Raw genomic sequence first — 14,106 nt, forward strand, 5'->3', positions numbered from 1 at the left:
TTTCGTGTATTACGCGGCTGTAAAGAAGGGCTTGTACCATTCGCAAGGTGTCGAACTCTATGGCGCCAACGCGGCGGTTGGCCAGGACAATCTAAGTGGGTGCATGTTGCAGGAGAACCAAATGCATTTTTTTATGCTTACGCTGAACGAGATTTTTGTGTGTGTCTGCGGTGGCGGTGGAGACAATGGAACTTCAGCTGGCGCTATTCGGCTATTCACTACATTAAGCGACTATACACAACGCTGCACGTTCACTTGCGTGCAAAGGACGGCGGTCAATGACAGTTCCCAATGTAAGTAAGGCATTCGATCCCGGGAGCAGCTCCAGCAGGTGCCATAAATTAATTTTTTTATGCTGCTCTTACCGCAACCAACGCAAGACCACCGCAAGACGCTACAGGTGTGAAGGAAAGTGCTCTAAGTCTCATGACGAGTCTCAGAGCCAGCCCAAACCTGGCGCGTGGGCCAATTCAAAACGCGGCAGGCCCTTCGAAAGATTTGATGCACAATTAAGTATTACGTGCCTTATGGCACGGCTTATGTGCAAAATCATTATACTTCTTGAGTGCGGTCTTTTCATTTATGTCTCTGGCACTGTTGACGAAACAGTTATGCCGTTTTGACAGGTTATGATATACTTCAGGGTGTGTTCGGTACTGAAACTGATACTGTCGGTGCACGTGGGACAGTGATTTCTAAAATTCCAAAGCCAGAAACTTCGGCATCTGATGGCAGCGAATATGAGAGTGTCATGCTGGCAGCAACCAAGCACGCTTGACTTTGTTCGTTCTATCGCACAGACGATGTGAGAAAATAAACGAGAAATGAACGGAACGTCAACAGAAAGATCCTTGCCAAACGCACCGCGGAAGTTTCATTGTAGTCTAATCCTTCTGACTTAAAGTGTGTTGAATACCATAAAATTGGAACTAATAACAGTTCTAAAGATCTATTACATAAATTAAAAAAAAAACAATTTCTAAAGGTATGCACGTGCATGGTGAGGAGCCATGGGAGAAAGCTACGTCACGTTTCGACATTGTGCAATGTCAAATTTCCATTTCTTGCACAGTTTCCGTATGTGTGTGAGCAGGAGGGGGATGGCGAGGGGATGTTGGCTCGTCTTATAAGAACATGTGCTCCGAGCGCCGCTTAACTTAAACGTCGCTGTCATAAACAAAGCCGGCTCAACTTATTCGCTCACATCGTAAAAGTATTTGTCGTAAGTGCGACCTCTTCTTGTGCTGCCAAATATCTTATGAACACCAAACAATTGTAATTGTTAGACTATCTAGCGAGACCTGTAGTAGAACAGCGCTATCACAGCGCGGAAATAAATGTAAATGAGCGCCGCAGGCCAAATACATTGAAAATGGCGCATTCTAGCGCTGTATTTACCGTGTCCTCTTTGACTCCGCGCATATTGAACATACATTTAAAATGGCATAAAAATAGCATGCATATCCTTGGGGTGAAAGCGCCTTGTTTTTCTGAGAATGTGACTGCAGAAGATTTGTTACTGCAACAACGGCAATTGTTATCGCCAAAAGAAATTTTCAGACATCATGACTTCACTGCAGCTGCAGATGCAAAACATATTTATATCCATGCAAAAACGAATTTAAAACGAAAGTTTTTTATGTCGGGCCCAATCGAAAATAGGTCGGTTGTACTTACACCAAATAATCATCATCCCACAAGTGCGCATTGCGGCATTACTTTGCCTACCTCAAGGGTAGGATAGTAGAGATAAAACGATTAGAAAGGTTTCGTTTATTATAATTATTGTGATCATCAGGAGCTGTGTTTGTTTCAAGGAGCATATCTACGTCTCATTTACTTGATCACTGACTAAATTTCTAAGTACTATGGCCACTTACCAAGACACGTAGAAGGGCAGTAAATGTGGTAGCGTTTAAAACTGTTTTCGAGCACAGCTATTAAGCGCCCGTTCTTGGGTTGAATGTCGCCGTCCCTCGCCGTAACCGCGCGAACGCGGTTGTACCACTGCTTGCGCCTCGCCGTCGACTTCTTGGATAGCTGACTCCGATGCCGCTCATGAAGCCAGCGTTCCCATACAGCCCTTCCATCTGCAGAGGTGCTGACGGCAATGGCCCACCGCCGGTCGGTGCGGTGATATGGTCCTAAATTTTTTGCGTCAATAAATCGCGAAAAAAAACACATATACAGTTGCCTTCAATTTAGCATTGAGGAGTACTTTTATCGAGGGACATTTCTTGAGGCCGAAATTTGGCCTCTTCGTGCCTGCCTTACCGGTTTAAAGATCAGGCAAGAAAATATTAGAATGGTCTGTTTTATAATGGGGTTGTTACCTGCACTACGGGTATTTTTTTCCCAATAGGATATTTAGGTGTCATATATTCTATCACTGAGTAATTTTGTCTAGAAAATACCCAACACCATAGACACCTGGAAGGTTTGTAATAATGGCGGTGCTTGGAAGTACTTTCTCAAGCTGAGTAGGCGTTCCCAGTGGATGACAACCAGTGCCGCCGCATACGGACTGGTAGTCACGTCGGATATACTTGTGATGCCCAGTAGCCTCCAGTGTTTTGTTTACGCTGGACAACACCAATGGCCTCGCGTTCTTGCTATAGCTGGCAACTGTTCGCCGTGCGAGTGAAGCTGTAATTAATAAAAGGCTCAACAGTTATGGACTCGCATATGTAGTCTTCCAACTATTTCGCTAAAATATACCGGCGTGTCGCCGGCAAATGGGGGCAAAGTGCTGGCTCTAGGAAGAACAGACTCGCGAACAACATTACAGGAATGGGGTTCCGTTGGAATCGTGCTCAGCTATTGCCTTGACTTAGCAAATGCGGACAAATTAAGCTTTCCCGTTTAAATTTAACGGTAAAGGCGTGTATACTTTATATCAGATCTTTGCCGCAGTCAAAGCGACCAAGCTCTCATTGCCATCTATACACAGTCAGAATGGTTACAAATCCACCGTGCCATTCCTGGGTAGAATGAAATACAGGCGTACTAACCTTGCCTGCACTCACTAGGCTGTAATGCTACATTGTACTTGGGTTGGAATTGTAACAGCACGTTACGGATGATAAACTGCTACAAAGGACTGCAAATACCTTTGCCAAATGACGATATTTGTACCCGCAGAACCGTCGCGGGATGTAGTCAGTATTACAGTTTATACACACTTCAAGCACACTGACTGAAATGTATTGCGGGTCACCATGCCATCTGAATGGTAGAGTCGGGAGGGCTTTATTTCGTGCACTCTCTGCAGAGGCTGGGGTACGGCACGCGTTTCGAAAGCGCCCTCTACTGAACACAACAGAAGCATATCTAGTTCTTCATTTCCACCGCAACTTCATTATTTCTTTTGTACTTAAGCTTTCCTTAAATATCTCAATGCACTGGAGTTGCATATCCGCTAAGTGTGTAGCCAAATAACTCAAAGTCATACATGTAAATCGCGTGCAACAAAAGCACCTGCTGTCGCGTGAGCTCTGCGAAATAATGCGCAGAATCAGCGTCGGATTCTTCAGCAACTGTCTTTGTATTCTTCTTCGGGAACGACCAGCCCGCTAGTCCAATCCTTGGCAGCAAGGAGGCCAGGTCTCGGTCAAGCGATTCCACCTTCAGAATGATGTCGTACCTGACCAGTGAGATCAAAAGCGAGAACGTTACTTCTCCGCGATTGAAAATGCAATCGTGTGTACAAAAGAGTGGTCCCGCACATAGTTACGCGTAAGTAAAGTACTGATTTTTAAGAGTATATTACTTGCATGTCTGCTAACATGTGGACAATACCGTTATTAAGACCCCCGCAAACACAAGGAGAGGGGTTGGTGTGTAGCACATTTCTTAACCCTTTGTGAGGTGCTACTTTTTCCTTGAAATTTCGTTCATAAAATCTGAAGAATAGCATTCAGCAGGGCAAAAGAAAATGTTTGAATGTTTGACACGTTTTTCAAGAAACATGGTGCAGCAGTTCTCGAAAGAAAAGTGGTACATGTATGTACCACTGACTTTACTAGAAGAAATGAAATGTGGTACACATTTGTACCGCTGTCCGCAGGCGGTTTAAAATGAAGAGACAATGTGTAACAGGAACGATATTTACAAAGTCAATGCTGCTGTTCACTTGTGGAATGGCTGAAAACATTCGACACATAGCGGAACTTGGCATTTGCTGCACAGAAGGTTCGTTCGACCTTGCTGCGTGTCGTGGAGCCCCACCTACACCTCTGTCGACAGGCCGACCGCTATGGGTGAAGATCTCGGCTGAGAAGTCTGATGTCGTCAGGAACTCCTACCATATGCTTGCCGTCCCCTTCTTGCTTTTACGGGCGACAATCCTTTGCTATTACCTCCGCTTTCAGAAATAATGCAGATGCACGGCCTGTGCGATTTGACCAGTGCGATAGCCGTCCACTTAGGCCTAACAACCCCAGCCAAAAGCAAGCCCAGAACAAACAATTCAAAACGGTGAACAATTAGGGCACCCTCAATGTATGTATATGGTTGCAGATGAATCACTAGGTTCCATTTAGTAAACGGGTAAAAGGATACACTTAGCAGGCATGTTGAAGCAGCGTTTTGAGTGAGTATTTCCCACGCCAGAACAGCACGTACTGAACCGCAATGAAGACATTTGCAAAAACTAAGTTACTCTTCGCGCCACATGACGGAATAAAATAAAAACGCCCATAAAGCTTTCTAAATGCCTTGGTAAATGGCAGCACTAGTAAAATTGGCTCCAATTTGAAGAGTTGTTTCATTACGGGCATTTGAAACGTGCCCAAAAAGTGGTACATATTTGTACCACTGTACCACAAAGGGTTAATAAAAAAAGTACCCTGGGCACCCGTTCTGTGGAATCCGTATGCAATTTTAACAATTATGTACCTTTATGAGAAAGAGAGACATAGTAATATATATTTAAATGATGCCTCTAGACCATTCAGGAATGGGAAAAGAGTTAGTTATTGTTCACTAATGAAGCTTCACACGCGAAACCTCACATTGAGTTAAGTGTCCCTGATGCTAGCCGCTGGTGGCACCCAGTCCTCAAACGACGCCACCTCCTTGGGCCAGCTTATTTACGCAATGCCTTCAGTCCGTCGCATTCCCAAGCGACAAGCTGAACGACGAGCTATTTTAGTTAAGGCATTTTTGTTTCGCGTAAGAGGAGCTTGACCTCTAACTCAATGATTCAGAGGAGTAGAACCTCGGCGAAGCGGGAAATGATTCTGGCAAAGAACTCTCTCCATGATGACATAATCACGAAGGCCCCAATGCGTGAGAACAAGAAACCTAATCAAAGGTTTGAACATTGTAAAACCGGAAATTCCAGGTTTCAAAGCGATAATACGATGGCTATTCGAGAAGAAGCCTGTTTGAACAAACGTGAGAGTTCGGCGTACCATACACATTTGTTTTCGCGAATTGCGAGTGTAAGCGTTGGTCCTTGCTAGAAGCAATTGGAATAGGCTATTAATGACACTCATGAAATACCAATTGCAACGTGGCCACGCAATATTCAACGAGCGTGACCGCATGTTGTTATTAGAAGGGAAACTTCAATGTTCTCAAAGAAGCGACTTCCTGAATCCACTGTCAGTTTCAGGTCCTGAATATCACCGGTGTGCTTTAGTTCCGGCTCGAAGTCATTCAATTTGTTGCTGGCTGTATGCGAAATGTGTGTGAGAGAGAGAGAGAGCAAATGATAAAGGAAAGGTAGGGAGGTTAACCAAGACTGAGCCCTACACTGGGGAAAGGGAAAAGGGGACGAAAAGATTAAAAGAAGAAGAGAAAGTCTACTGGGTATATCGTTCGGTCACTCAGTCAGGATCACAGACGCTGACTCAATCCAGTAGCTTTCAAATATCGCACTAGAGCTTTTGTGGCCTTTTGTAGCTGCGATATGCGAGGCCATGGTCCCAAGATCTTGTTCAAGGTGAACGGTGTTCTATCTAACTGATTGAGAGCTGTGGAGAGGTCATGTCTTTCGTTTTCAAAAGGTGGGCAGTAGCACAGTAGATGTTCTGACCCTTGTTTCTGTACCATATTCGCGGACCGACGCAGCCCAACATCTAAGCAAGGTAGCACACCCTATCACATTAGAACGATTGCATTCCCTCGACCCCTCTATGCAACTGCGGCTGTTACCAGGGCTTCTGCGAACTGAGGAAACAATGCTGTGCCGCTTACGCTTAAGCGTAGCATTCACCAATGCATATACGTTTTTGATTGGAATGACTGATAGCGCCGACTGCAATGCCTGCGGCGTCGAGGAAACTATGCGAAATGTAATATTGCGTTGTAGAGGACAGCAATCCCACCAGTGAACTCAAAATCTTTTTTTCTAGATGAAATGTACACTTCATAGATTTGTCAAGTGATATGAACTAAAAAACTGTCATCAGCGTCATAATAATAATCGTCATAAGAAGCCTACTGCATGCGGGCTTTTTGGCGAAGGGCAGTGTGAGTGATATGAAGTTGGCCCCTGCCTTGTAAGTGAGCGGGCTTGACTCAATGTGCGCAGCTTTTATAATCTCGTCACAATATCAGTTGTCTGCCGTGTTCGGCTGGTTCGATGTAATTTCGCTACTCTAAGCAAATCAGTATTAGACCACCTGCTATCTGCTCTGCACATCACAACACCGCTTGCCCAACCACTCGTACTTTTCGTATTCTAAGCTACATTATGAGCTACATCTGTGCGATATCTAATGTATCATACCCTGCTTCAGTTGCTCACCAAAAATAAACAGTAAAGAAATCTAATAACTCGAGCTGGATTGAATGACCGGTGTTCTGTAACAACAAGTTCGTCATTAGTAGCCAGCAGAGAACTTCTGCAATGAAGAAAATGACAAATGAAAAATTGGAGGAACGCTAATTGGAGGTACCTCTCAAACGATATCAGCAATGGCTGATTCATAGAGAACGGTAAAGAGCAAGGTCACGTGTTGATTAGGTAAACTCGTCCATTGTGGCGTGGCGATTCAAATATAAGCACAGCTGCTTCTCGGCGGAAATTTCGTACGCATTAAAGCCATGTGTTGGCACTCGGAAAAATACTGTAGACCAACAGAAGAAAACGTGTCAACGTAGCTGAGCCTAACACATTTTTAGTACCTATTTAAAGATACGTAAGCTGTCTAGTATAGTAATGATCGTTTTAGAGAGATATATCGAATTGAATTGAATTTAAAAAAAGTACGCATAGAATCTTTCATTCAATTTGTCCTTGCGCGGTCCGTATATATAGATCTCTTCTGATATTTTTTTTCTAGTCCTCTTAGCTACCTTCAAGCCGATAAGTTAGCAATGTGAGAAAAAGTTCAGTATAATACGACTGGCATACATTTCCTAATGCTTCTCGATAAAACAGTGCAGCCACAGCTGAACAACCACTTGCTATTGTAATAACAGCTGGATTACCTCATCGTACAAGGCCTGCATCGACGAGTGTAGGGCGCCCAATGCGGGTCCCAGGTCACCGCAGACGTGTTCAATATGATGTTCACGAATTCGGCGAACGTGAAAGTCCCGTTGGGCCCACTACCACGGAAGCCGCTTTTGTACATTCTTCTGGCGCCCGTGATCTTTGGCCGTGCAGTGCGAATCTTGTTCACGTACGCCGAGACCAGTCTTTCAAACGGGTGTCGCACTATGATAGCCTTTGTGTAGTTGGTGACGAGGTGGTCCCTCACGTAGGCGCTGGGGCACAGGACACGAAACCTTCGCCGGAAGGCCTTGTAGATGCCGTCGGCGTCGGTAGCCACCGCGGAAACGTTCTCGGCCAGTAGGACGAGGGCCTTGATGCTCGACGTGGCAGCCTTCGGGATGGAGCAGAATGCGAAGCGCCGGGTGTCCACGAGGTACAGAGATCGCGGGTCACGTGCGCACATTGAACTGCTTACGTTCGCTGAGTGATCCACAGAGCTCTCTGCCTGTAAGATGCCGGCGTATTTCTTGCAGTAGGCCTCGATTCGGCCGAGCCTTCTAGCTAGGTCGTCCATCTCGCTGAGTTTTTCTTTTTCTCCGGGGTAGACGGTTCGGTCGACGGAAGCACTGCAGTCGCATGGTGAAAGCTGCGTGGAATGAAATAAAATTGATGCGGTAAATAGTTTCCTTAAAGATTGCGACACTAAAGTTCTCGCACGGCGTCTTGTGCGAAATTTTAATTGAATTCACGACATGCAGTGAAGCACTCATCTCATTTCAGGAATGTGAATTACAAGATAATCATGCTCAGCTGAGGAAAATATCAAAAAGAGTTCTGAATTGTCCTTTGGCTGATCGTATTGAATTTCTTGTCTTGAATGATGATGACGATAATGACGATCACTTTATGGCATCTCCTTTGAAACAGGGCGGTGGTAAATAGTCACCTAGCCTGTTTGATTTAATCAGGTATGCTGTATACGTTTCTTATCTAAAGTATTTGTGTACATCTCAATATTCTTCCCCTTCAAAATCTACCTCGTACCTCTAGCTATGACCCTAAGGTATCCGGCCATATCAATACCTTCCCTCATTTTGCTACACAACACTCGAAACGTCTCTTGCTTATGTCGACTGCTGACCGGTTGACGCTTCCATCCACTTTAAACCCAAGCGCTTCTGGAAGTGTACATTACCAACGGTTCTTACTTGGTGAAACTTTTCACATTTTATTAGGATTTGCTCATTGGTTACCGAATTTTCGCTGCAGCACACGCAGGCCTCATCTAATTTTTGATATTTGCTGCGGTATGTTCTTGTTCTTAAGCAGCCGGCTCTAGCCTCAAATAGCAAGGCACTGCCCTTTGTCTTATCGTGCAGATTTTCCTCCTATTTTCTTTCTTCTCATTCTTGTAAATTTTTATGGTTCTTTTTGTTTCCATTCTTTGCATCCAATTAACTGTATCTGCTTCCCTCACATTCTCATCACTCATTGTTTTCTGTACACAGTTTCAGTTACCCTGTACTTAATTGCCAACATTCTTGACCTTTTCCCCCATTCTGTGGCCACGTTTTCAAGTACAGATACTTAAGCACACTAGCTGCCCATTTAGTTTCATCCATGTTCCTGAGTATTTCTTCAAAACTAAGTTTACTCTATACTTCTCCAACTTCAAAAGATGCCCAATACATGTCACCTTGCATTGCTTTATTTGTGATTTCACTTTGGGCTCCCAAAGCCAGGCGGCCAACCGATCTTTGGTCAACTTTCAACTCCAACATGATATCCGATGTTAAGCATAGAATGACATTGTGAGCGTTAGCGCTGGCGCCATGACTCCTTTCAATATTCCACGCACCACGTGATACTTATTGTGGCCCCACAGTGTTCTGTTTCATTGCTTCAGCATTCCGCCTGGCCTTTATTTTCAGATGCTCTTTGTAGGTGCTTGAGTAAGTGTTTCCTTCGTTTACGTATACGCCGATGTGTTCATATTGCTTGACTATAGGTATGACTTGCTGCTGGATTGACACCCCGTAGTTACACATCTCTTTAAGGAGTATTGTAATTTCCTATTTCTTGATGGCTAGATTTGTCACTGCGTTGCCACACATGTTCGCAAGCGGCTGTAAATTTGTTTTGTTGTCCGCTAGTAGCGATATGTCGTCAGAATACATCAGTCCAGGGGAGTTTCCGTCGCACCATTTGTTCATTTCACATGTGGGATAGATCAAATCCATATTCACTGTGTTCCAGACATTTTTCTATGCCCTTAACACAAAGTGTCAGCAACAATGGAGACAGCGACTTCCTGGCTTCATCCTTTGGTGAATTCCCATCACTTCATTATCTCTTCCACCTTACCATACAACTTGTACTCGGTTGTCTTTACATATCTGTCTCAGCAGCTCCATGAAATCGTCATCTATGCCTTTGTGAATAAGAATGTCCTATTACAATTCCATGTCTACGTTCTCATAGGCTCCTTTAATTTCTAGAAATGCTATTCGATAAACGTCTATTCTGAGCTATTGAAATCTTGATGCACTGAGTTAGTACAAACATATCCTCTAAGCGTCTGCCGAGCCTCAATCCGATCTGCAGTTCTCGCAGTACATCATTTTTCTCCACCGACTTGAACAGTTCCAATTTTATGGCTTGTATTGTCATTCCCTATACAACCGACGTTACTGTGACTGGCCTATACACTTATCTTAACGCAGGCAAGCGTCGCCTTGTGTGTGCTCGCTCAGAAATAATGTAGACGTAAAGCAATTAAGAAAGCACAGATATTGGTCCTGAACGTAGACATGGTGCCTAATGCATCCCTCTGAAAATTCAGTGAGAATTGCCGCAGAAACTATGCAGTTCTCAACGGGTATCCAGAGCCCAATATGTTCCAACGTGTTGAACTTGGACAACATATTTTGTTTAAATTAGTAAAAAAATCGTGAACGAATAGTGCTACTATTATTTACCTGCAGTAGCGATAACAGCCGTGTTTACGCTATTCGAATAAAAGTGAAAAACAGCCGCTGTTGAAGCAGATAAATTAATGGTAGCACAATAAAAATTTACGCTATTTTGTAAAGCTCGCCTAGTTCGTTTTTTTTATTATCAGCGTTCTTGGGGTGTAACGAATTCATATAGCGTGCAGCCGATATATAGAAAAGTACATAAATGATCAGTCTAAAAAACTGTGAAATAACACCATAGTGGAACGAGCACTCCTCCGTAAAAGAAAAACAAAACAAAGCAGAAAATGCTTATTTTTTTTTCGCCTAATGCGAAGAGCAAGAGGAACAACAATCACACAAAGCGCAGCTGGCGCTGAAACTCTGCGTGCATCAGCGTTGAATATTAATGTTTATAATAACACTTGTACAATATTCATCGTTTTTATTTAACTTGGCCACATCCACATTTAGTTTAATAGTTATTACGTAAAGATAAACGTACTAACATATATACGTTTGGGATTTAGGCGCTAATAATAGTGTTATATTGCGGTTTATCTAGTCTACTGAACACCAGAGCATAGCATTCATTGACTACTCAGTGTCATCCAAAACATAATAAATCTTTATTCATGACACGCACCAAACAACATTAGATTAGTTCAATACCCGCTGTCTTCATAAGGCCTGCAATGGTCACTTGTTAAGCACGGTAAATGCGTCAGTAGCGTCTTAATACTCAAGAAAACATGCACATAATCACTAAAGCTTCTCATTGGAAGGTTATACCTCGTCATTGGATGTTCCGCGAAGTCATAACTGCCTTCGTGGGATGCCATATTAATACAATTACAAGTGATACGCCATTGTTTATTCAGCCGAGAATAACCATCCATTCGCTAAGGGACTCAAGCGTGTGAAACGTGCCTCAGTGTAACATTTCTACTCGTAAATCACAAAGGACGCATGGTTACAAAAGACACACGAGGACTGTCAGCTTGTAGGACCATTTCGAGACAAAAATCTCGGCTACTAGAGCGCTGACTTCAAGAATAGGAAATGCGAAATGGACGATATCCGGGAGGCTATGACACATCGACGGTGCAAGCTCACCTCCAGAAATAAGTTAGATGAGCCGGAAAACGGCAAATCTGTGAAAAACAAAACAGTGCAACACACCTTTGCAAAGAGCCGATGTCGTCCGACGATAGCCAGATTGGCCAGCACTACAGCAGCCACGACGAGGGCGAGTACGAGTGGCTTAAACGACGGTATTGCCATGGATAAAAAACCGGCCTAAATCGAGCGCAACATGTCTAGCTTGGTTGCGAAAATTCTCGCATACTGTAAGACCGGCGCAAGTCGGCGATGGGCACAGTTGTCAAGCGCTCGCAGGCTCAGTTGCGTCGCTGGATGAAATATGAACGCTTCGTTCTCCTTTCGTTCTTGGGCCTTTTTCGTTCCCGAAATGCGCCAGCTGGAGCTGACGCGAGTATTCTATGGAGAAACTGTCTATGTTCCATGCCAGTGAAGCCCTAATTCAAATCAGACGGGCAACGACGAATAGAGGCCTGAGATTTCCATCCTACAACGTCGGGCGATCGGTAACGAAATAAAAAATGAACGCGACAAACCGTTTTGGTGCTAAATTTAGGAATAAAAGTTAGAATTGCAGGAGTCCGCTGCTCGCGCCTCGTGTTTTTCGTGGATAAAACGAAGGATAACCCAAAACGTTTTTCGACTGCAATGTAATCTACATGTAAAAAAAAAAAGCGACCGAGAGTAATTTATTGTTGCCACACAGGCTAAGCACAATATTTGGAAAATCTTTAGTTCTTGCTTCTTTTATTTCGCATGGTCCTCCTTTGTGCAGACACAAGTATCGATTAGAAGTCGAGATTCTCCTTGTAAGCAAGATTTCTTTAGCCATTCCCGAATAAACGCAGGTTCCTATGATTCTAGGAGTTAGTTTCCACTCAAATGGTTGTCCACGATCTGCAACGCGCTGTGAAATAGCAAATTGGAATTGAACTTGAATAATTCCTTGAGCACTAGGTAGACAGCAAAATTTTTACGGCCCCGGTCAAGCGAAGAACCAATTAAAACACCCGTAAAGCTTGCACTGTGTACACGATAAATCACTTTAGTTGAAATCAGAACTGCGATCTTCCTCATTCTGGAAAAAAATATTGCAATGATAAAAATATTCCCTGCGCAAACGTATATATATATATGCTCCGTCAACGTTACTTTAAACCAAACGACTTTTTATCTGCATCTAGAGTGCTTATGTATATTTCTGATATTTTGTCCTGATTAGGGCCTGTGAAGCTGATTAATTTGTAGAAAAGCCAAAGCATCATCGAAAGTCAAGGGTGAAAAATCACCGAAGTGCAGGAACGAATACGTATAGATGAAGTGGATACGAACAAGCAAAGTGACTGACGAAAAGTCATCAAACTTTTGCAGTAAGAGTTCAATGGGGCTTGAGTCTCCGAAAACGTATGCACAAAGAACTATGTCGAACTAGGAGCCAGCACAATTTGGGAAAGCGGCTTTTGCACTGCGAAAAAAGCAGACAAAAAAAAAACGTGCGCGAAGGCGAGCGACGACATTTGGCCAATGGAAGGGCCGAGCGTAGAGGTAAACAACGGGAGAGGAGGGCGGCGGAAATCCTTAAAGGATTGCTCTGCTTCTGAGCATTATTGAGAGGATAAATTCACAGGGCGTCTGTTCTTGAGACGACTGCAAACACGCCTCGACCAGAAAACTCGAGCATTGCTTCTACATCATGCACCAAAACTGCCAGATATAGGCAGCGCTATCCGAATCTAATAGAAGAAGAGACGCAAGAACATGAGACATCTCCACCCAAACGTAGCTAAGTGCTACAAAGGAAACCCATACGGGTTCCTCAAAGGAAAAGCTTGGCAGTTAAAGAAAAATTGTCCTTGTCCGGGACTCGAACCCGGGACCACCGCCTTTCCGGAGTAGCCACTCTACCACCTGAGCTAACCAGGCGGATAGCAGATGGCAGGTAAAGTCGAATTTATCAACAACTCAGAAGCACAGGCAAGTTGCTTGCCCTTGCCTACGCTTTCTTGCTTGCTTGCTTTGCCTACGCGGCTCTGTTTCCTCCGCTGATGTGTGTCGATAGGTGGGACGCGCCCAGCATATCGGGCGGGGAGGCCCGGTTGACGCTTGCACTGGTCAAGGTATGTGCCGCTTCATTTTCGCCGAGTGTCTGTTGTCCCTAATTCCACACGATGCAGCTGTAGGTGGGAGAAGTGTCGCCGCGTTTCCATATCTGGACCGCTTTGGTGGAGATCCTGCCCTTCAAGTAGTTGCGTGCCGCTGCTTGAGAGCCGGCGAAGACTGCTATGGCACCCTCGCTTGCCTGAGTGACGAGTGCCATAACGGTGTCCTCATCTGTGTGCGCGCGTTCGGGGATAATTTTCGGCTAAACCGGAAGATGTGCCCACCTAGGCCGCAGTAGTAGCAAGTCGGGCGCGACTCACGCCAGGCAGAGTAGTGGGGTGAATTGGACGCTCTTGTAAGTAAACGTATTAGCTGATCTTGAACCGGCCCAGGCGACATGGCGCATGGAGGTACGGGTAGCATTGCAGCAATGTGGGAGTACGAAAGCGGTGGCAGGCAAGGGGAAACGGCAGTAGAATTAGCGCTGTTTATGGAGGTCAACTC

The 14,106-nt window shown here is 44.5% G+C and overlaps 1 protein-coding gene across 1 annotated transcript; it reads right to left on the bottom strand.

Annotated features, from left to right (window-relative positions):
- Positions 1-2,745: 2,745 nt before the first annotated feature.
- Positions 2,746-12,168, bottom strand: LOC140213496 (carbohydrate sulfotransferase 9-like). Its single transcript, XM_072284756.1, has 3 exons — positions 11,584-12,168; positions 7,441-8,093; positions 2,746-3,643 (listed from the first exon to the last, which is right to left on the bottom strand). Exons 1-3 carry the CDS (start codon positions 11,683-11,685, stop codon positions 3,394-3,396), a joined length of 1,005 nt encoding a protein of 334 aa, XP_072140857.1. The 5' UTR covers positions 11,686-12,168; the 3' UTR covers positions 2,746-3,393.
- Positions 12,169-14,106: the final 1,938 nt, after the last annotated feature.

The sequence above is a fragment of the Dermacentor andersoni genome, chromosome 10 (genome assembly GCF_023375885.2).
Source record: "Dermacentor andersoni chromosome 10, qqDerAnde1_hic_scaffold, whole genome shotgun sequence".
In the NCBI taxonomy this organism is placed as follows: domain Eukaryota; kingdom Metazoa; phylum Arthropoda; class Arachnida; order Ixodida; family Ixodidae; genus Dermacentor; species Dermacentor andersoni.